Source organism: Podarcis melisellensis, assembly GCF_964234715.1.
Source record: "Podarcis melisellensis genome assembly, chromosome: 8".
NCBI classification, from domain to species: Eukaryota; Metazoa; Chordata; class Lepidosauria; order Squamata; family Lacertidae; genus Podarcis; species Podarcis melisellensis.
Genome location: NC_138540.1, coordinates 64,930,567 through 64,951,841, shown reverse-complemented (window position 1 = coordinate 64,951,841; position 21,275 = coordinate 64,930,567). Strand labels below are relative to the sequence as shown.

The 21,275-nt window shown below is 45.8% G+C and overlaps 1 protein-coding gene across 1 annotated transcript in view; it reads left to right on the top strand.

Annotated features, from left to right (window-relative positions):
• CRYBG2 (crystallin beta-gamma domain containing 2) overlaps positions 1-11,478 on the top strand; it is a 61,153-nt gene extending 49,675 nt beyond the window's left edge. Inside the window, exons 11-22 of the mRNA XM_081920473.1 lie at positions 499-635; positions 1,460-1,586; positions 3,172-3,314; positions 4,223-4,349; positions 5,385-5,417; positions 5,813-5,925; positions 6,471-6,600; positions 7,428-7,567; positions 8,236-8,359; positions 9,332-9,490; positions 10,041-10,200; positions 10,791-11,478. Coding sequence (XP_081776599.1) covers positions 499-635; positions 1,460-1,586; positions 3,172-3,314; positions 4,223-4,349; positions 5,385-5,417; positions 5,813-5,925; positions 6,471-6,600; positions 7,428-7,567; positions 8,236-8,359; positions 9,332-9,490; positions 10,041-10,200; positions 10,791-10,879 — 1,482 coding nt within the window. The 3' untranslated portion in view covers positions 10,880-11,478. The remainder of the gene's footprint in view (positions 1-498; positions 636-1,459; positions 1,587-3,171; positions 3,315-4,222; positions 4,350-5,384; positions 5,418-5,812; positions 5,926-6,470; positions 6,601-7,427; positions 7,568-8,235; positions 8,360-9,331; positions 9,491-10,040; positions 10,201-10,790) is intronic.
• The last annotated feature ends 9,797 nt before the right edge of the window (positions 11,479-21,275 follow it).

Below are 21,275 nucleotides of genomic sequence, written 5' to 3'. Positions count from 1 at the left end.
TTACACGTAGAATAAAATGCAGAAAATATGCCAATGTGTAGTTTTTGCATAAACAGGCATCCTTTACTTTGGGCTGTTGGGGGTGGTGCTTATAGATTTTAAAGGAATAAATAGCAAGTGACTACAGCCTACAGTAAAATGTAGATGAATAGAGTGGCATGCAAAAGGAAGGGGGAGAGAAAGCAGTGCTTATGGACTTAGGAACTCTTCCATGCTGGAGCTTTTTCCAGACATGAGCTGAATGTTGTTGAACACCGCAGCCACAAAAACTAGGAATTTGCTCTTTTTAAAAAGAAATCCTAGACATTCAAGGAGTCCAGATTGTAAACTTTCCTCAAAAGTGAGTTGCTCCAGGCCCTCGTTATTTTGGTTGCTCTTTTCTTTAAAAGCAAGAAAGGTTCAAAAGTTTGTGAAAAACACCAGAAGGAGGAGGTTTCCACCATTTTATTCTCATTGTTCTCCATGTTTCATTCTCTCTTTCTCCCTCTTCCTCTGCAGGCTCTAATCTTTGAAAGGCCACATTTTCTGGGTCATAGCTGGGAAGTAAGCAGAGACATTTACAACCTGAAGAAGCCAGAAAACAACCAGGACTCCAAGATGTCTACTGCAGGCTCTCTGAAAATCCTGGGAGGCTGGTGAGCATTTGGAAGAATGAATAAGTGTTGTAGGGCAAAGGAGCCATCTAGGCACCAATAATTGTCAGCTGACTCCTACACGCCAATCCCTGATCACCCAGGTCTAGGAAGCCCTTGACACAGAACTGGCCAATGAGTCTGAGCATGAGCAACATTCACTGTCTGTTCTGGAAATTGACCTCAACCCAGCCACTTCTTCCTTGCCTGTTTAGCCCACCTGCTTTCCTCATCTCCTGGCATCCAAGAGCATTCTGGGCACTGTAGTTTGCTAAGGGTTGCTGGGAATTGTAACTCTCTGAGGGGTAAACTAGAGTGCCCAGAATTCTTTGAGGGAAAGAATGTGTTTCAAACGTGCTTTAAAGGCAGAGTGTGTTCACCACCATGGCTCTAACAGCTGATCCCACACCTTCTGCTCACCCCAATATAAACAGTACTGGTTGTTGCTGTCATTTCCCTGCCCTTCACCCTAAGGTCCTAGTGCGGGTTATGACAATTAAAATACAATGTATGTCATTAACATTTGTACCTGGAACCTTCACTACACATCTTTCTGCAAATGTTGAAGACACAGCTCATTACACTGGCTTTTGACATCTGAGATGGAGAGGAAGCTCCACAACGTAGGGGCTGCCACAGAGAATGCCCTCTCCTGGGCCACCATTGCCCCCAAGCCTCTGAGGGCAGTGGGACAACCAAAAGAGCCCATGAATTATTGGGGATGGGGGAGAAGAGAGATGGTTGTACACCTGGAAGGAAAGGGAGAGTAATTTGTCTTTTGTGCGACATGCATGCTCTCTTATTGTCGGATTGTTTCACCTTGCTAGCTGGATTGGTTATGAGAAGGAAGGTTTCCGTGGGCACCAGTACCTGCTGGAAGAAGGAGAGTACAATGACTGGACACAGTGGGGAGGCTACAATGAAGAACTGGTGTCACTTCGGCTAATTCGGACGGTGAGAAAACCTGTCTGCTTAACAGGGCGATGGATGGGAGATTTATTGCTACGAGGGAAGAAAAGTTTCCTGGCTTAAAGCATATGCCAAGTTCCTAAAATAAGAAGTGTCAAAGTTCAGCCATATCAGGGAGAAACAGGACTAGTTCAGAAGTATTATTTGTTTTATTTCTTTTAACTTTCCCTTGACTTCCAGTGTTCCGGCTAATGCTTATGTAACCAAACCAGCACTACCCACACATGAGGCAGGTATTAGCAGACTTGGGGGGCACCTTCAAAGTTTGCAGAAGGACAAAAAAAAATTTAGGAAAAGAGCTTGAGGGAGGTACAGCCTCCAAAACTGTTGGCTAAGAACTGAGTGTGCTTTGTGGCCATGGAATAGTGACTGTATCGGGGACAGGCAATGGAAACTACTGAAAATGCAATTATAGGTCTTGTTTGTCCAGTGTGAAAGCAGGATGCAGGCGGTAGTTTCCCAATTATTTATTACGAAAGTGAGGACAACGCCCCCTTGAAATCTAAAGAAATCATCCTAGTGTACATTGCACATGACTATTTCACGTGCGTCTGCACTGAGGAAAGGAGCACTGGGGGTATCCCATGTATTATTATATTTTATTATTATTAACTGCTGCTATTATAGTAATTTTCCTTACTGTTCATTTGTAGTTTCATTGCTGCTATTTTTTGAATTGTCAACCACTTGAGTATGGTTTCTGTAGAAAGACAGAACAAATTTGTTGTTGTTGTTGATGATTTTGCCCTCCTTCTCCAGCGGTTCCCAGGGCATGTTACAACTATTTAAAATTCAGAATTAAAAGCAATTAAAACAGTAGCTGTAAGCGTGTTACATGTTTTTAAATTAGTTATTTTTTCTCCATGCCAGAGTGTTTCCAAATGCATCTTTAATTAGCAATTTCCTGTCAACAGGCTGTTTACTAACTCATTCCCTTTTCACAGCCTGAGAAATTGCTTTTCTGGTTGTTGTCATTGTTGTTATTAAACAGTTAACAAAAAACAAAATAATACCTACACAACATCCACAACAATCCCTAAACCTTTTGCCATCACTTATGGTGTGTTCACATTACTGACTTAGAGTGCTGTAAAGTTGTTTCCTCCCTGGTGTGTTTCACAGCTCTTCCCCTCCCCCACACTGTAGCCTTTCACATCAGCATAGTTTCATTAGTGTCAGATTCATTTCTGTTTGTGTACACACCAAGGGCCATTGACAGGGGGGTGGGGATGTTTGCACGGTACATAAAGATGCTCACAACCTGGCAAAATTGGGAATGGCTGAAATACGCCATTTGGTGTGAAGCTGATTTGAGAAACAATGCATCAAACAGTAGTATTTTCTGCATATACAATTTGGATATCATGTGAATATGGATTAAAAACTCAGCACTAGAAACATAGTAAACAAGAATGCAAAGACAGCCTTGCTCCTCCCCTCAATCCATCCCCACTGCCTTTCCTCCTTTTCTATAACTCAGGTCTGTAGGATGTGAAATGAGGCTCCTTGAAAATCCATCAGCAAGGAGATGGGTTGTTGCTGCTACATTTTATTTTTCTTCACTTGGTAGGACTTCTTGGACCCAGCCCTTGTGCTGTTTGAGGCCATGGACTTTGAAGACGGGCCCAGCGTTGAGCTCAGTGAAGCGCTGCCAGATGTTGAGCTGGCCAGCTACGGGACCACAACACAATCCATCCATGTCCTCAGTGGAGTGTGAGTATTGCTGTGTTCTCTGGGGAGGCCACATCAGGGCTTCACTGAAAATGGGTTGAAGCATGAGGCACATGATCCCTGTGACAACATAAACCTTCACAAGCTTCTGCACTGTGGTTTGATTCTGTATAGGGAAGTTTTTTCTAATTGTTTCATGTTTTATTATGTTTTTATATATGTTGAAAGCTGCCCAGAGTGGCTTGGGTGACCCAGTCAGATGGGCGGGGTACAAATAATGAAATTGTTGTTGTTTTACTAGCTTGTAAATGAAATAACTTTGTGTGGTTACATTTGTTGTTTGCACTGTTTAATGAAAATAATAAAAATTACAAAGGAGGGGGAGAAAGGAACAGTTTGAGCCAAATAAGAGGTCTCTGAGAAGTACATGAGCTTTCCGAGATGATCAAAACTATTCCTCAGTCTGGATACTAAAAAGCAAGCGAAAGGATAGGTGTCAGGGAAAGCCCAAATCTGTGTACACACTCTACCTTCAAAGCACATTCTTTCCCTCAGAGAATTCTGGGCACTGTAGTTTGCTAAGGGTGTAGGGAATTGTAACTCTGTGAGGGGTAAACTACAAAACCCAGAATTCTTTGAGTGGTAGAATATGTTTCAAATGCAGGCAGAGTACGTACATATCCAAAATTTGCTGTTTGAAACAGTTTGATAGGGAATGGAGGAGGTAGTATCCAGACTTAACGAGGATGAGTGGTGATTATTGCAACACGGTTGCACCAAAGGCTAGAGGGAGAAAGAAGCAGAGCAGTGTTTGTGCTCATTAAGAACTGTAGGTCGAAATTTCACATGATAGATGTGTCAGCAAAACACGCACTTTGAGCTGCAAGTACTCTGGGTGACAGATTGTGAATATGGAGGTTTAGATAATCCATTTCCATTTTTGCGGCCAGGTGGGTGGCCTATGAAGATAAGAATTTCTCAGGGGAGCAGTATATCCTGGAGAAAGGAGTGTACCGCAACTGTGAAGACTGGGGTGCAAGCAGCTGCCAGATCTCCTCGGTGCAACCTATCCTACAGGTGAGAATAAAGAACTCTGCATCCATGTGTCCCCAGTTCTGAAACCATGTTCCCAATCCCACCTGTCTCCAAGAAGGAGCTTTGCGTATCCTTCCATTTTGTGTTTCCAAATAGGTTTTTGTGCAAGGCCAGATTAAGATGTTTGGGGGCAATTCTCAGAGCAGGGCCTGCCTCCCCTCAAAAGCAACACATGAAATTGACCACCACAAAATATGTCTTGTCTTAACGACGAACAATTTTATTATAGCATAAGCTTTTGTTGATTGCAGAAAATAATAATCCTCTAAGCCTTGGGAGTTTCACAACTCTCAGTAAAATACAAACATTTTGTCACCCCTGATAAACAAAAAGAAAATATTCAGAATATGGGCTCTTGAAACCCATTACAGTGGTACCTGGAGGTCTGTTCTTAACCTGAAACTGTTCTTAACCTGAAGCACCACTTTAGCTAATGGGGCCTCCTGCTGCTGCTGCACCACCGCTGCACGATTTCTGTTCCAATCCTGAAGCAAAGTTCTTAACCTGAGATAATATTTATGGGTTAGCGGAGTCTGTAACCTGAAGCGTATGTAACCCGAGGTACCACTGTATTGGTTTCACTCACTGCCTGCCTTGGGCCAGTCACCAGTTCCCAGCCTCACCCACCTCAACATGGCTGTTGTGAAGATATAGAAGGAAGTTAGGATGGCTGCAAATGGGAACTTAGTGCTTATATCAGAAGATGATGGACTTCATTGGAGGTTTTTAAACAGAAGTTGGATGGCCATCTGCCAGGGATTTTAAAACTGTGGTTCCTTTGTTGTAGGGAGTTGGAATAGATGACCTTTGGTGTACCTTCCAACTCTACAATTTTTGATCATAGACATCAAAATTTGGTTTGTTTAACCAGAGGGATGCATTTTTTCTGGATCCTCCCCTCTTGGATTGAATAAATGATCTCAAGTACCATCCAGTCAGGCACATAATTTTTATCTTTCTAGGCTTGCCTAAAGCTTATATTGTGTACCACTTCTTTTTCTTCTCTCTCTCTTCTAGGTTGGAGAACACAGTCTACACTTCATTTCTCAGGTGAGCAGGTGGACTTCAGAAGCAAAGCAGGAGGGTGGTTCTTATGCCCATCACACTGCTGTTACATGGGTGCTACCAGACGGGCTGCTGATTCACACAAAATTTGGTTATCCCATACTTCCTAAAAAAAATTACCAGTCTGTTATGACTTCCACCAAAGAATCCTGGGAACCATAGTTCAGTGAGGGTGCAAATAATTTTCAGTTAAAATATTTTTCTATCCCCCCCCCTTCCAGAACTACAGTTCCCAGTGTTTCTTTGGGGAGAAGAAATGACTGTCAGGAAACACAATTACATTGGCAGGATATAGATATTTCTGTCAGCCCCAGGTCTGATACCTCCATGTTCATTATTTCCTCAGTTTGTTCATATCTGACATTTTCTTGACTCCCCAGATTCAACTCTTCTCAGATCCAGACTTCTTGGGGAATTACGTCTCTTTCAAGGAAGACCAAGCCTCACTTCCAGAGAATTTCATCCCACGCTCCTGCAGGGTCAATGGAGGCAGGTAAAGTGATGCTTCCTCAGTACAGCAGCTGAATGTAAATGGTATGATGTGAAGAACTCATCATGTTGGCTCTAAAGATTTAGGGCAGGGACTGCTAGCATGATGCCCTCTCCAGATGTTGCTGGACCAGTAGGAGTGGGGAACCTTTGGCCCTCCAGATGTTGCTGAACTACAGCTCCCATCAGCCCCAGCACGCCTAGCCAATAGCCGGGGATGATGGGAATTGTAGTTCAGCAACATCTGGAGGGCCAGACTTCCGCCATACCTGGTCTACAGCTCCCTTCTTCCTTGACCATTGGCCATGCTGGCTGGAGCTATTGGGAGTTCAAGTCTGGAAGGTTTCATGTTGGCTACTGAGGCTATCCTTGATTCTTTGTTCACCTGAACAAATAATGCTAGGCATGAAAGGTTATGCTGGAGCAACTGTCTTACTTTTGGATTTTGAAACACCTGAGTGGGGAAAGATTTCGAACCAGATCTACAGCCCTGAGCATGAAATTGCTGCCACTTGAGCGATGGAGTCAATCACGTCTGTCTTGTTTCAGCTGGATTCTCTATGACTGCCCCCAGTTTGATGGAGAGCAACACATTCTCTCTGAAGGCGAGTATCCAACACTGACCTCCATGGGCTGCCTCTTCACCACGTCCATCCGCTCACTGAAGAAAGTCCCCATTGTAAGTTGGAAACATCTTCTTGGCTCTAATACTGATTGGCAGTAGGTAAATGACAGGCAAAAGAAAGTGCTTCTTTCACACAATGCAACTTATGGAACTCTCTGCCGCAAGATATGGAAATTGTACCCTAAATTAAATGGTGGTTAGAAAGGATTAGATATACAAGAATTTAGATAGGACAGTGCATTTCCACACTAGGGCCCAATGCATTGCTAAATAAGTTTGGATGCAGCAGCTGGAAGATTCCGATGTCTCTGGGTTGTTATGGTACCAATTTAGCAATTAAGCAAAAGAGGATATTGGAACAGGCAACAAGAAACCTGACCTCATTTGAAACACTGATGCAAGATCTGAAGAAAAAGTTAGGTTTCACAAATTTAGTATATACAGTACTGCTAGATATGGTATCCTTCTGGAGTGGCTGTCCAAGTTAGGAGTGGATGGCACTACTCCTTGGATGGTCGTTTCCAGAGGGTGATACTTGGGGAGTGCTCCTTGGCACCATGGAGCCTTCAATGTGGAGTTCCTCAGGCTTCAGTTTTATCCCCTATATGTTGTTTAATATCTACATGAAACCACTGTGGAGGGTCATCTAGAGTTTTGCAGTACATTATCAGCAATATGCTGATGATTTAGTCATTATTTGAGGTATCTTTCATTTGACCAACCAAAGTGAGTTCCTTGTCAAAACTTGAAAGTTTCACATGCCTGAATCCTCAGAGACCTGCCACCCCAACCTTAAGGTTTCCATGTGTCTTGCCTTCTTCTTGTTCCTCAAGCCCAGTTTCATCCCTTCCCTTCAACTCTGTTTTCCTTTTTTTTCTTAGTTCTTCTCAGAGCCCTCCATCTTCCTACATGGACTGGAGTGTTTCGAAGGGAAGGAGATCGAGCTGAACAGTGAAGTGCGCAGCCTTCAGGCTGAGGGATTCAACAACCATGTCCTCTCTGTGCGGGTAAAGGGTGGAATGTAAGTAAAGGATGACCCTGCTATCACACATAAGGACCTGGGCCATTGTTAGGGCTAGGTAGGGATGGACAAACCCATTCCGCATGGGGCAGAACTGAGTGTGCCCCTTCCTGTTTCTCTGCTGATTTTAAAGCTGCATTTCCCCAAAGTCCTCCAGCCAGCCACAGCCTGGAGGACTGGAGACTTCTTGCCACCACACACTAGGAATAGAGTAGAGGAGCCATTCCCCCTGGGAGTTACAGGACTCGATGTTCCATCACTCTCAGAGGGAATTGTATGGCAAAAACATCGCTGCCTCTGGGGAATTAAATGATTTGTGGTGGGGTGCAAATTAAATGAAGAATTTTATCTGCATTGATTTGGATGAGAAAGTAGATGGCTTGCCTTCTGACACATTTTAATTCTAAATTTACACCTGTTGCTTGTGCAAATTTTGCATCTATGGGTTTGCGTCCCAAAGTCTTTGAAATGTCTAGCAACAACTGGAGGTGTCTAGGAGACAGTATGTGGCCATCATGAACACTAGCCAGGTCTGTAGTGTCAGCAGCAAGCAGGTCCCAGGCTCCTGTTTTTGATTACCGTTTCCCAGTTGATGAAGGGCCAAAGTGATCTGTGCTGCTAATGCTTTTTCTCCCATTTTTTGTTGCTCTCCCAATTCCCTCATACAGCTGGGTGCTGTGTGAACACAGCGACTTCCGAGGCCGCCAGTGGCTCCTGGACTGTATGGAGATCACAAACTGGCTGACATACAGTGGACTTCAGCACATCGGCTCCCTTTACCCCATCCGTCAGGTGAGTGCCCAGTGCTCTGGACTACTGGGGAGGGGTTAGAGGCAAAGGATGACTGGTTAAGGAGCAGTTTAAAAGCAGTTTAACCAGATGTATGTGGCACATTTGCCCTATCTCTCTGTCCTTTGCCAAGCTGCTTAAATGTTCAAGTGGGCCATTATAAATCTGAGGAGCAGGTAGATGTCAGAATGCTGGCTATTCCACCATACCTGCTGCCCACTGAGGCATACATGCAGGGTGGATATGATTTAGATCAAATCAATTTAAATCATGATTTAAATCAAAATTGTAATCACTAGTCAGTAAGACTTAATTTAAATCATTTTTTTACAGAAATGTTCAACCTTGATGGCATCCTCTTAATATTTACAAGCTGATGAAAGTTTCATTTTTGGAATAATAAATTTTCAGAGTAGTTTTTACTGTTATATCAAAAATTACTGGTTTGGTTATACTATCAGAAATACATAGATAATAATGAAATTATTATTTATATTTGGACAGCTTTTCTGCTGTACTTTATTGGAAGGAGAAAAATAATCATTTCCTTAATAACAATTTAAACAATTTATTTAACTAAAACAATAACTTTATAGCATATACATCCATGTTTGATAACCAATGTGGTTAAACAATTTTTAAAAAACATACCTTAGACTGAGTTTTAGCACATGAAAAACTTCAAACAAATCCTTATTTCCTGATGAATAAACTTTGGACTATAACGTAACTTAAATAGAAAACTACCTTTAGAAAGATTTTTCCTCCAAAAGCATTTTATTTTAAAAATCTGATTTAAATTAAAAAATCCGATTTTTTTTTTATTTAAATTGATTTTTATCCACCCTGCATAATTTATTACTCTGAGAACGGACACGGTGGTCAGATTGCTCCACAGCATGGAACTTGCTGAACAGCTTAGATGAATGCACAGTGATTGTCTTTTCTGTCTGCCTCTCCCCACCCTCTCCCCAGAGACGCATCTACTTCCAGATAAAAAATGAAGAGTTGAAGTCCTTCCTGTCTGTCCCAGATGACGTTGAAGACATGAAAGCTGGGCGAGTTCTGGTCTCAGAGCTCAATGGCAAGAGCAGCTCCATCTGGTACTATGAAGAGGGGCTTATGAAGAACCAGGTGAGGGCTTTCTCTTCCTCTTGTGTGGTTTACAGGGACAGAAGCAGCTGGGGTGCATGGATAATCCAGGCCTGCTGCAAGAAGACCCCATACGATACCCTCAAGTTTAAATAGTTCTGCTCCCTCTATTGTCCACATAGCATTTGGGTAAGCCAGGCAAAACTAATATCCAAATCAGTTAATCATTAATATAATAAACAGTTAAACAGATGGATGAGATGGCTGCTTCACATATAAAATGTCACCTACAAGGGTATATGCTGGGCTGGTATAGAAGAAAAGTCTGTATTTAGGTGCCATGGCTCAGTGATGGCGCTCATGTCTTGTATACAGAAAGTCCCAGGTTCAATCCCAGGTATCTCCAGATAACAGGAGATTGGGTATCAGGTAATGAGAAAGATCTCAAAGATCTACTCTGCCAGTCAGAGTAGGCAGTACTGGGCAGGATAGACCAATGGCTTGACTCAGTAAAAGTCAACTTCAGTTTTAGATGTTCACTGTATCCAACACACTTTCATACAACACTGAATTGGCCTATCTTGACTTTCAGGTTGCACCCAACATGAGCCTGCAGGTGATTGGTCCAGCTGCAAAGGGATCCAAGGTGGTGTTGTGGTCTGAGAGCCGACTGCCCCGGCAGACCTGGCAAATCGATTCTTTTGGGAGAATCTGCAGCCAGATGTTTGAAAACAAGGTCCTGGATGTGAAAGGTAAGGCATTGGCTGTTGTTGTTGTTAAGATTCAGATTTAGGCTCATGAGGGAGTTCTTGAGGCCAGGAAGCAAGTAATGTGGCTATAGAAGGGATGAAATATAGCTAGAAATGGTTCAGTTTCAGTTTCCTTTCACCTTTTTCCCACGTCACACACCATTCCTGGAAATTCCTGTTCAATCTTTCCCCACCACTATTTAATCTTTACATGTGTATAGCAATCTCAAACATCAAAAGCACTTCTCATGCATTATATTTTCTAGATGTAATGTTTACAATCCAGTTCCTTCAACCTAACCTAATGGAACTCGCTGTTCTCTGAGCTTATATCAAGGTGAAGATCTGGTGATAAAAGTCACTTGGAATGTTTATGCACAGCATACTCTGGCCTAGTCCAGCAACAGTGAAGGGGCCATCTATATATCACCTATCTATCTATCTATCTATCTATCTATCCATCTATCACAATTATTCATATCCTGCTTTTCAGGATACAAATCCTTCTTAGGGCAGTGTACAAACAACATTGATTGGCTGAAATGCCTTTTTGAGGAGTTGTGCCCATTTTCTTCTCCCTTTTCTCCATGTAGGAGGCCGAACCTATGACCGGGACCATGCCATCCTCTGGGATTCTTCGGAGGAAAGGCCTACACAGATCTGGGACGTCCGGGTGCTTTGAAGAAAGCAGGAATTGGAGAGCCATGCCACGTGCAGAACTTGAATTCAGCCTGCAAGTCACAGACGTTTGTCCTTTTGTGACCAAGCTGCATCTTTGGGGATTAGCTACTGAAATGGATAAGTGACTGGGTGCTGCATTTGGTTAGTAGATGCAATCCTTTCCCCACAGATTGCAGCCCAGAAAGAGGGAAATGTTTCTGCGAAGCACAGAGATTGGTCTCCTCAAGGGACTCTGTAGAGGGAAGGAGGCAAAAGCCGGTTCTTTTCCAACACCTTGGAGCTGAGCCTAGCAAGATGGAGATTATTGGCGAGTTCTGATACGCGGATCATTCATGAATGGACAAGGTCAAGCAGTTCACCTGTATGAGCACAGGAAAGCAAGCTGCCAACGCCTCACAGGTGTCCCCAGCCCTGCTGGTTTAGGCTTATATATGAATATCTAAAACAAACACACACATACAGCATGAATGAGCCTTTTGTCCTTGCATGCAGCCCATTCCCTGTCCCCTGTGCTCTTCTTCCTAAGGGGATGGGCTACCTTGTAAACTCTATTTATATACCTGTGTATGATACAATGCCTTTTATAAATCCATCTCTCTGGCTGGTGGGCTGACTCTGTTATTTGCCACTAGGACATGTTCATGGGGACACTGGCTACAACCACAGGCATAACATGTAAGGGATCTTGCCCACAAGTGTTTTGGGTGGTGGAGAGAAATGCCTGTAACAACAACAACAATTCGCCAGCTGGGATCATAAACAATAGAAAAGCAGGAATAGTATCACACAAATGTGGCTGCAAAGCCCATATTATAAGGAACTGGTGAACATTAGGTTCTTGCAAGTCTACAAAGCTATGCTGTTTTCACTATCTGTGTTTTAATAGAATTGTTTTTATATTGTTTTAATTCTATTATAGTTTAATTACTTTTAACCTTTTTTTTTGCCAAAGTTGTTGAGCTTTTTGGGCAAAATCTCTCAAAAAAAGAAGCTTTTTAAAAGCAATTTCAGCCTGGACACTGCTCCTAATTTTATCTGTGTTGTTTTAATTTTTCTAAGCTGCCATGAGTCCCAGTCTGTGAAAAAGGAAGGATATTAATTATGCTGCTGCTGCTGCTGCTGCTGGCACAGTGCAGGAATGGCTGGCCTGTGGCCTTCCATATATTGTTGTATTACAGTTCCCACCACCCCTCACAACTGATCATGTTCACTGGGGCTGATGGGAGTTAGAAGCAACAGCATCTGGAGAGCTACAGGGTAAACACTCCTGCTATAGTTTGTCAGAGATCAACCTCAACCTATGCTATTCTCAAGCTTCTCTGCAGTGCTGGTTAATTATTATTATTATTATTATTATTTATTAATTTTCTGTACCACTCATGTCAGGGAACTGACATCTAAAGCGCCGCAGGTGCAAAGGCTCCCTGAGGTTGAGAGAGCAGTAGCAGCGGAAGAGGGAACCAGTAGAGGGCGAGCAAGAACTCCAAGGGAAAGTGAGTCGGAGGGATGGCTCAGAGACGCTTCAAGCGAAACCAGTGGGGAGGTCTCAGGACCTCCTATAGGGACACCCACACCTCGACGGAAACTGTCACGCCGAGAGGCCAGACGACGTGTTTCCGTTAAGGAGCTTTTATGTTGGAAACGTTTCCGAAAGCAGCCACTTTCGGATTCTACTAGTGATTGACGCAGCCATGCTGGAGGGGCTCCGTCACAGGCAGAGGTTTGAAAACCTGATCAAACTCTGAGGGACTTGCATTTTACGCACAAGCAGCTCATCGTCCCATCACAGCAATCCGAAAGTCACCGAAAGCCAGCTTGTGCAGAGAGAAGCATCATGAGCAACCCAGCCGGAACCGGGGGTGCAGGAGCAGCTGGAGGGGGTCCAAGCCTGGAAGAAAGGTACAGAGCGTTGGAGATCCAGTTGGCGCTGCAAACGACGAGGCTTGAGGAGAGGAGGGCTCAGGATGCAGAAAAGGGAAAGGAGAAAACCACCCCGCTCGCCAGAAAGGTACCAGGATTGGTGCAGAAATTCGGGGGGGATCCCAGGAACTATCATGCCTTTAGAACAGAGATGCAATACGCTCTAAACTTGCAGTTTGATGACTTCCCCGACGAGGAATCGCGAGTGGCGTATGTGATTGGCCATCTCGAATCCGGGGCGAAAGATTGGGTTAGACCCCTGATGGCAGCGAATAATGAGATCTTAAAGGACACGAGGAAGTTTTTTCGTGCCATGGACCTGATGTTTTCCAGCGATATTGAGCAGGGGGTGGTGCGAAGGCAGTTAATGGCTTGCCAGCAAGGAAGCAGATCTGTCCGTGAGTACTGGACTGAATTTACTATGCTGATTCATAAATTGGGGTGGGACCTATCGGCGGAGCCCATCCAAATGCTTTTCGAAGAGGGGCTTTCTTCAACCGTCAAAGATGAGCTTTCCCGGGGGCCCAGGGCGGAGTCTATGGACCAATTAACCAAATCTGCGCTGGCCATAGGAGCGCGCCAGGAGGCGAGGGCTTTGGAAAGGCGGGAAGGGAAAGGAGACCGTTGGAGGGAGTTCCGCATTCCAGACATTCCAGAGCCATCTTTCCCGCCGGCAGAGCCGATGGAAGTTGGAACAGCGCGGGCGCGCGCAGTTTCAAATCCCAGTGAAGGGCGGAAGAAGGAGGGAAAGAGCGCCAAGAGATGTTATCTCTGCCAACAGCCAGGGCACTTTGCCAGAGTCTGCCCACAAAGAAAGGAATGGCAAGGGATGGCAGGAGCTGTTGGGGGAAAGGAAGAGGAAAGCAAGGAGCAAGTAAAAGCCAACGCCTGGCTGCCACCGTCGGGGCACAGCAGCCAGGCCAAAGAGCAATGAAAGTGCCCATGCCGGAACCTCCCAGACCTGCTTTAGTGATAGAGGTGTTACTAGAACTGCCAAACGGACACCCACTAAAGGTCAAGGCGCTTTTGGATTCAGGCAGCTCCTGTAATTTCATGAGTAAGGAGTTTGCAGCTGAGCACCAGATACAGACCATCCCTTTAAGTAACCCCTTGCAGGTGACTACGATTGACGGCAGAGAGCTGTTGGGGGGAGAAGTTAGCCAACAGACTGTCCCGATGATAATGAGAGTGGCAAGGCACACCGAACAGATAGCGTTTAATGTGGCCATCCTGGGAGGAGCGCCCATCATTTTGGGGATGAGCTGGCTGGCGCTACACGATCCGCTAGTGGGCTGGCATCAGAGGGTGGTCTCCTTTGGGTCAGCGCATTGCCTAGAACACTGCAAGGAGGGGAAGGTCTCGGGAGGAGACAGAGTCACCCTAGCGGGGATGGAAGTGATGGGCAAAGGGAAGGTGCCCCCGCAATACGCAGATCTGAGCAACGTATTCAGCGAAAGGGAAGCAGACAAACTGCCACCGCATAGACCCTTTGACTGTCAAATCAACCTACTCCCAGGGGCCCAACTCCCAGTAGGCAAGCTGTACGCCATGTCAGACAGGGAGATGCAGGAGCTGAGGGAGTTCATTGACAAAAACTTGAAGCGAGGTTTCATCAGAGAGTCCCGAGCGGTGGGGGGCAGCCCAGTGTTTTTTGTGGACAAAAAGAACACAGACAAACCGAGACTGGTGTGTGACTTCAGGGCCCTCAATGCAGTGTCGGAGCCCCTGGCTTTCCCTATGCCCCGAATTGACGACATTTTGACCAGAGTAAGGAAGGGAAAGATTTTTACAAAACTGGACCTGCGGGGGGCGTACAATCTGATACGCATAAGGAAGGGAGATGAATGGAAGACCACCATGTTTACCCCTTTGGGAGCCTTTGAATACCTCGTTATGCCCTTCGGTCTACAAGGGGGCTCCGCCTGTTTTCAAGCTTTTATAAACCACGTTCTGGGACCTTTGCTCTACAAGAACTGTGTGGCCTTTTTAGACGACGTGTTGGTGTATTCGGAAGATGAGGAACAGCATGTGAGGGACGTTCGAGAAGTGTTGGGCAGGCTGCAAGCCAACCAGCTGTGGGTGAAACTGGAGAAGTGCCAGTTTCATACCAAGGAGGTGGAATTCCTGGGGTACCGCTTGTCAGACAAGGGATTGGCCATGGATCCAGGCAAGGTTCAAGCGGTACTGGAATGGAAGACACCGAAGACCAAGAAGGACGTGCAAAGATTCTTGGGGTTTGGGAACTTTTATCGGAAGTTCATCAAGAACTTTGCCCACTTGACGGCGCCCATCACCGACTGCCTCAGCAGCAAGAAGAAATTTGTTTGGACGGTGGAGGCGGATCGAGCCTTTGAAGAACTGAAAAGGGCTTTCGCCTCGGAAGAACAACTTCTGCATGTGGATTTACAAAAACCCATGAGAGTGGAAACAGATGCATCCGACCGGGCTATAGGGGCGGTCCTTCTTCAACCGGGGAGGAGTGCGTCGGAGTGGAGACCGTGTGCATTCTTCTCGCGGAAACTGAATAAGTCCGAGAGGAATTACACGGTGTATGACAGGGAACTACTTGCCATTCACGAAGCATTCCGGAGGTGGATACATTTATTAATTGGGGCACAACACAAGGTGCAAGTGTGCACCGACCACAAAAATTTAGAGTATTGGAGAACAGCTCGAGTGCTCAACCAACGACAAGTGAGATGGGCACAGGAATTCTCCAAATTTAACTTTGAGATTTGTTATGTGCCAGGCCCAGAAAACGTCAGGGCGGATGCGCTCTCACGCAAACCAGAATATTGGGAAGGGGAGGAGGTGATCGAAGAGAGACATGTCATCCCGGAGGACCGCTGGGTGTGTGGGGCGGCGCTGGTGGGGCAACGGGAACTGGTGGAGGAAACGGAAAATGATGAATATGCCCAGGATAAGCTCAGAGGTCTCAGGGGGGAGGGCGAGAGCCCCGGAGGTTTTGAGGAAAGAAATGGGGCATTGTATTACAAAGGGGCACTGTATATACCCGAAGGTGAATTGAGGGGGAGAGTACTCAAGCAGTTGCATGATAGCCCCACGGCGGGACATTTTGGGCAACACAAAACCATGTGGTTGGTTACCAGGGAATTTTGGTGGCCTAAGGTGAGGGAAGATGTAAGGGAGTATGTAAGAGGGTGTGACCAATGTCAGCGAGCCAAAGGGGAAAGAAGGGCGCCGGCAGGGTTATTAGAACCTTTACCCACACCAGAACGGCCTTGGGAAGCGATATCAATAGATTTTATGACGGATCTGCCAAGGTCCAAGGGGAAAACAGCCATCATGGTAGTAGTAGACCTGTTAACTAAGATGTGCCATTTTGTAGCATGCTCACATGCAGTCACAGCGGAAGAAACGGCGAAGTTGTTTGTGGAACATATCTTTAGGTTGCACGGGGCTCCCTCGAGGGTGATCTCAGATCGAGGCAAACAATTTACTTCCAGGTTCTGGAGGAAGCTCATGAGCTTGCTACACGTGGAAGTTAATTTTTCAACTGCCCGGCACCCTGAAACCAACGGGCAGGCGGAAAGGGCAAATGGCATTCTTCAACAATATCTTAGGTGTTATGTCAATGACAGAGAGAACGATTGGGTCGAAAAGTTGGCGTTGGCAGAATTTGCCTACAATAATGCGGAGAATGTGTCCACAGGGATGAGTCCCTTTTTGGCTAATTACGGGTGTCACCCCAGGGCATTTCCAGGGGAAGGAGGGGAGAGATGGAGCGTTCCAGCGGCTGAACATTTTGTAGAAGAGATGGAAGCCATCCATCAGCAGCTCCAGCTCAACTTAGAAAGGGCCAAGGCACAATATAAGAAGCAGGCAGACAAGAACAGAAGGGAAGGTGAAACCATAAGGGTGGGGGATCAAGTGTGGTTGTCAACCCAAGGGTTGCCGTTCAAAGGGGGTTGTAAGAAACTGAGGCCCAGAAGATTGGGACCCTTTGAGGTGATTCAGCAGGTCAACCCGGTAGCTTTCAAACTCCGATTACCCAACCACATGAAATTGCACCCAGTGTTCCACAGGTCGTTACTGTCACCATACAGGGGGGGACGTGAAGGGGAGCACGTCAGGGGACCAGCCTTGGAAGAGAGGGAACGCCGCAACCATGTAGCGGAAATCCTCGATTCCAGGTGGAAGGGTAATCAGGTGGAGTATTTGGTGGCGTGGGAAGGGGAACCGGAGTCAGAAAACACCTGGGTAAGTGCAGAGGAAGTCAATGACGAGGTTTTAACAGAAACGTTCCACCAAAGGTTCCCGAGGAAACCTCAGCCTATAGCAAGGTTTAGGAGGGAGTATTTCGGCACCACCGATGAGGAAGAGGAAATGGAAGGGTTCGCGGAGTCGGAGTTGGAAGATGGAGTGGACTCTGATGACGAAGAGTACCTAGAGAGTAGGAACAGCAACAAGTGGAAGGAAGTGTTCGCGACGTCGGAAGATGAGGGAGGTTCTTTCAGGGGTTTTACCTCCTCACCGCCAGTAGGAGAGGAGACGGGAGGGGGTGAAGGGGGCCCTGGAGGGGAGGTGGATGTCAGGGAACTGACATCTAAAGCGCTGCAGGTGCAAAGGCTCCCTGAGGTTGAGAGAGCAGTAGCAGCGGAAGAGGGAACCAGTAGAGGGCGAGCAAGAACTCCAAGGGAAAGTGAGTCGGAGGGATGGCTCAGAGACGCTTCAAGCGAAACCAGTGGGGAGGTCTCAGGACCTCCTATAGGGACACCCACACCTCGACGGAAACTGTCACGCCGAGAGGCCAGACGACGTGTTTCCGTTAAGGAGCTTTTATGTTGGAAACGTTTCCGAAAGCAGCCACTTTCGGATTCTACTAGTGATTGACGCAGCCATGCTGGAGGGGCTCCGTCACAGGCAGAGGTTTGAAAACCTGATCAAACTCTGAGGGACTTGCATTTTATGCACAAGCAGCTCATCGTCCCATCACAACTCACCAGAGGTTTACATGGTGATTTACAATATAAAAACACAAAATACATAACACAGCAACAAACAAAAACAATAACCCTCACACAATTTAAAAGGCCATAAATTGTTTAATTAGTCAAAGGCCTGGGAGAAGAGGAATGCTTTTGCCTGGCACATAAAGATATGTAATGAAGGCACCAGGTGAGCCTCCCTGGGGAGAGCACCCCATAAGTGGGGAGCCACTGCAGAAAAGGCCTGTTCTTTTGTTTCCTCTCGGAGGAGGCACATGATGAAGAGCCTCAGATGAGGATCACAAGGTCCAAGTCGGTTCGTATGGGGAGAAGTAGTCCTTGATGTGTGAGCTTCTTCTGCACTCGTAAATTCTGCTCCTAAAGGAATCCACGCTTGAGTCCTTTGGGATCTGCTTCCGTACCCAGAGCTACATGAATCAGTAGTCTGACTCACTATTAGGCAAACCCCCATATTTATTCATCACTGACACATGTTGCGTTGATGGTTGTTAAACTAGGACTAGCTTCTTCCATGTGCTGGTTCTCAGAACCCTTGCCTCACTTTTCATAGCCCCAGCTTTGGGGGCTATGGGAAAGACATCTACAGTGTTACCTTGGGTTACATACGCTTCAGGTTACAGACTCCGCTAACCCAGAAATAGTGCTTCAGGTTAAGAACTTTGCTTCAGGATGAGAACAGAAATCGTGCTCCAACGGCACGGCAGCAGCAGGAGGCCCCATTAGCTAAAGTGGTGCTTCAGGTTAAGAACAGTTTCAGGTTAAGTACGGACCTCTGGAACAAATTAAGTACTTAACCCGAGTTACCACTGTATTTGCAGTGAGGAATTGTTGCTGCTATTTCTCATTTCCACCACTAGAGGGTTCTGTTTGCTTCAACAGCGCATAGGACATGAGTTCGTCCTCAGTCTTTTTGTGTGAAGGAGCAGGTTTTTGTCAGGAAGCCATTTTGCATGTAGATATCAAATAAAGGTGCTTACACTTTTCACTATATGTCCACCCCACAAAACTCAGCAGAATCAGAGCTAGCAGTGGTTCCTTGCATGGATGTACACATTCTGAAAATACATGCATGCATCTTCCTCCCCTCTTTATGGGATTCGTTTGTGGCACACACTAAATCTTTTAACAGGCAGTTGCTAAAAGTATGATGCAGTTGTGCATTAGGAGTTTAACAAGATCAATTATTTAACCAATGTGCAGCTGGAGGGCATAGTGGAAATAGCAGGGGCTTGGCATAACAAATTGTCCTTCCTGGAAGATTTGTTTTTATGTGTGAAGCCAGCCCATTTTCCTGGATGCTGGCAAGGGCCATTGATTCATTTAGCTTTCTTTGGAATATTTCTGCATGTGGTTATTTCTGGGTGGGGCTTCTCCATGGGTTTCAGCCGTTGCTTCAGTTCCCAGTCAAGAAAGGAGGGCAAAGGAGGAAGTCCCTTCCCACTACTCAGGCAGGGGAAGAAAGCCCAGAATGTAGGGGGTGTGGCCTCTTTGGCAGACGGTCAGGTCTGAACTTGAGCCACAACTAAGTGTGACTGGCCCCCAGAGCCTGCTATGCCCAACAGGGGTCAAGTGCAGAACATATGAAATATTGATGTGCTTCCAGTGCCTTGGGAAGGTCAAATCTCCTATATCATTAGGAACAGTTTGGGATGTGGAATAGAACCTTTCTCCCTCCTGGACTGTGTTGTCCCTCCCAGGAAGGGAACTCAGCCAATGAAGAGCATGTTTCCTGATGAGTGGCATAGCCCAGAAGTTAGTTTGCTAAAGAGAATGTGAAAGAGGGTCTTGTGTCACCTTGACTGCTAATAGGGAAACTGGTTTCCCCGCAGCATAGCTTTCATGCAAAGCTTTGCCTGGAAGTGTCACAGGTATCTTTGGACAAGATATTTGATTTGGTCCGCATTCAAGGATTTGCACTTATCAGATTTGCACTTTCTGAAACAAAGATGCGAACCTGTTCAGAAAGATGTTGACTTACCTCGGTTACAACAGGAAACCCACACTTATCTGCATGCGATCTAAGACTGCAGACTGTGGCTTTCACATGTTTAGAAGGGAAATGAAACATTGGTGTCTAAGCAAGGTGGGTGGATATATGAGTATCCTGTTTTAAGCAGAAAAATAAAAGATTTTGTTCAGGTGTAACAAAGCAATTGTTAGCTTTACCTGGGGGGGGGATGCCCTTTTACAGTTTTTCGGCTAAATGCAAAATTACTGTTGTAGCATTTTGCTCAAAGGGGCAGAAACATTAATTTGAGACAGCAGATGCTAAAAGGGAACCCTAATGCCCAGGCCTCATAGCCCTAATACACTACATCAGCTAGCATGATGCTCTACCGATGTTTTGGACGACAACTACCATCAGCCAAAAGACCTGGCCTGCTTTTTGTGACTAGGGATGTGAACTTTTGAACCAATCTCTTGAAACAGCAATTTAATCTGCACCATCTAGCAGGTTATCATATTAAGCTTCGTTTGCCAATGACATTTTTAAAAAAAAGCTTCAACTTTTAGCATTTGTAATTTGTATATTAAGCCTCTGTTGAACAGGAGCCAGCTACTCTGAGCCCCACCCCAAAGTAAAACCCCTCGGCCACTGCCATTTGGGAACCTATTTGTTCTGCTTCAACCTGATCTGCGGAAATCAGTTCTGTTTTTGTTTTTCATGGCATGGCGTTGATTGCCTACTGATACCTTGTAAGCCAAGCTACGGCTGAAGGTCAGAAAAAAACAATCCCTCTCACATACGAGAATGTAAGAAGAGCCAGCTGAGTGAGGCCAATGGCCCATGCAGTCCAGAATCCTGTTCTCACAGTAGTCAACCAGATGCCTGTGGGAAACCTGCAAGTAGAATCCAAGTACAATAGTGCTCTCTCCTGTGGCTTCCTGCAACTGGCATTCAGAAACATCTTTGCTTCCAGTGAGTAGCCATCATGGCTAGTGATAGTCTTGTCCTGAGGAAAATAGTGTTCATGTGCATGCACACACACAACTGCTATTTGCATTGGGAAGCCTCCTTTGGCACCAAAAGGGCACTTTAAAATATAGCTTTCAACAGGAATTAGACAAATGTATGCCGGAGAAGTCATTCCTATATAATATAAAGGTAAAGGAGCCCCTGACCGTTACGTCCAGTCGTGACCGACTCTGGGGTTGCGGCGCTCATCTCGCTTTATTGGCCGAGGGAGCTGGCATACAGCTTCGGGGTCACGTGGCCAGTATGATTAAACCGCTTCTGGTGAACCAGAGCAGCACACAGAAACGCCGTTTACTTTCCTGCTGGAGCGGTACCTATTTATCTACTTGCACTTTGACGTGCTTTCAAACTGCTAGGTTGGCAGGAGCAGGGACCGAGCAACGGGAACTCAACCCGTCGCGGGGATTTGAACCACCAACCTTCTGATCGGCAAGTCCTAGGCTCTGTGGTTTAACCCACAGCGCCACCTGCATCCCCCCTCTATAATATAGTCCACTATTAATTTTGGAAAATTACTTGCCTATGCATGT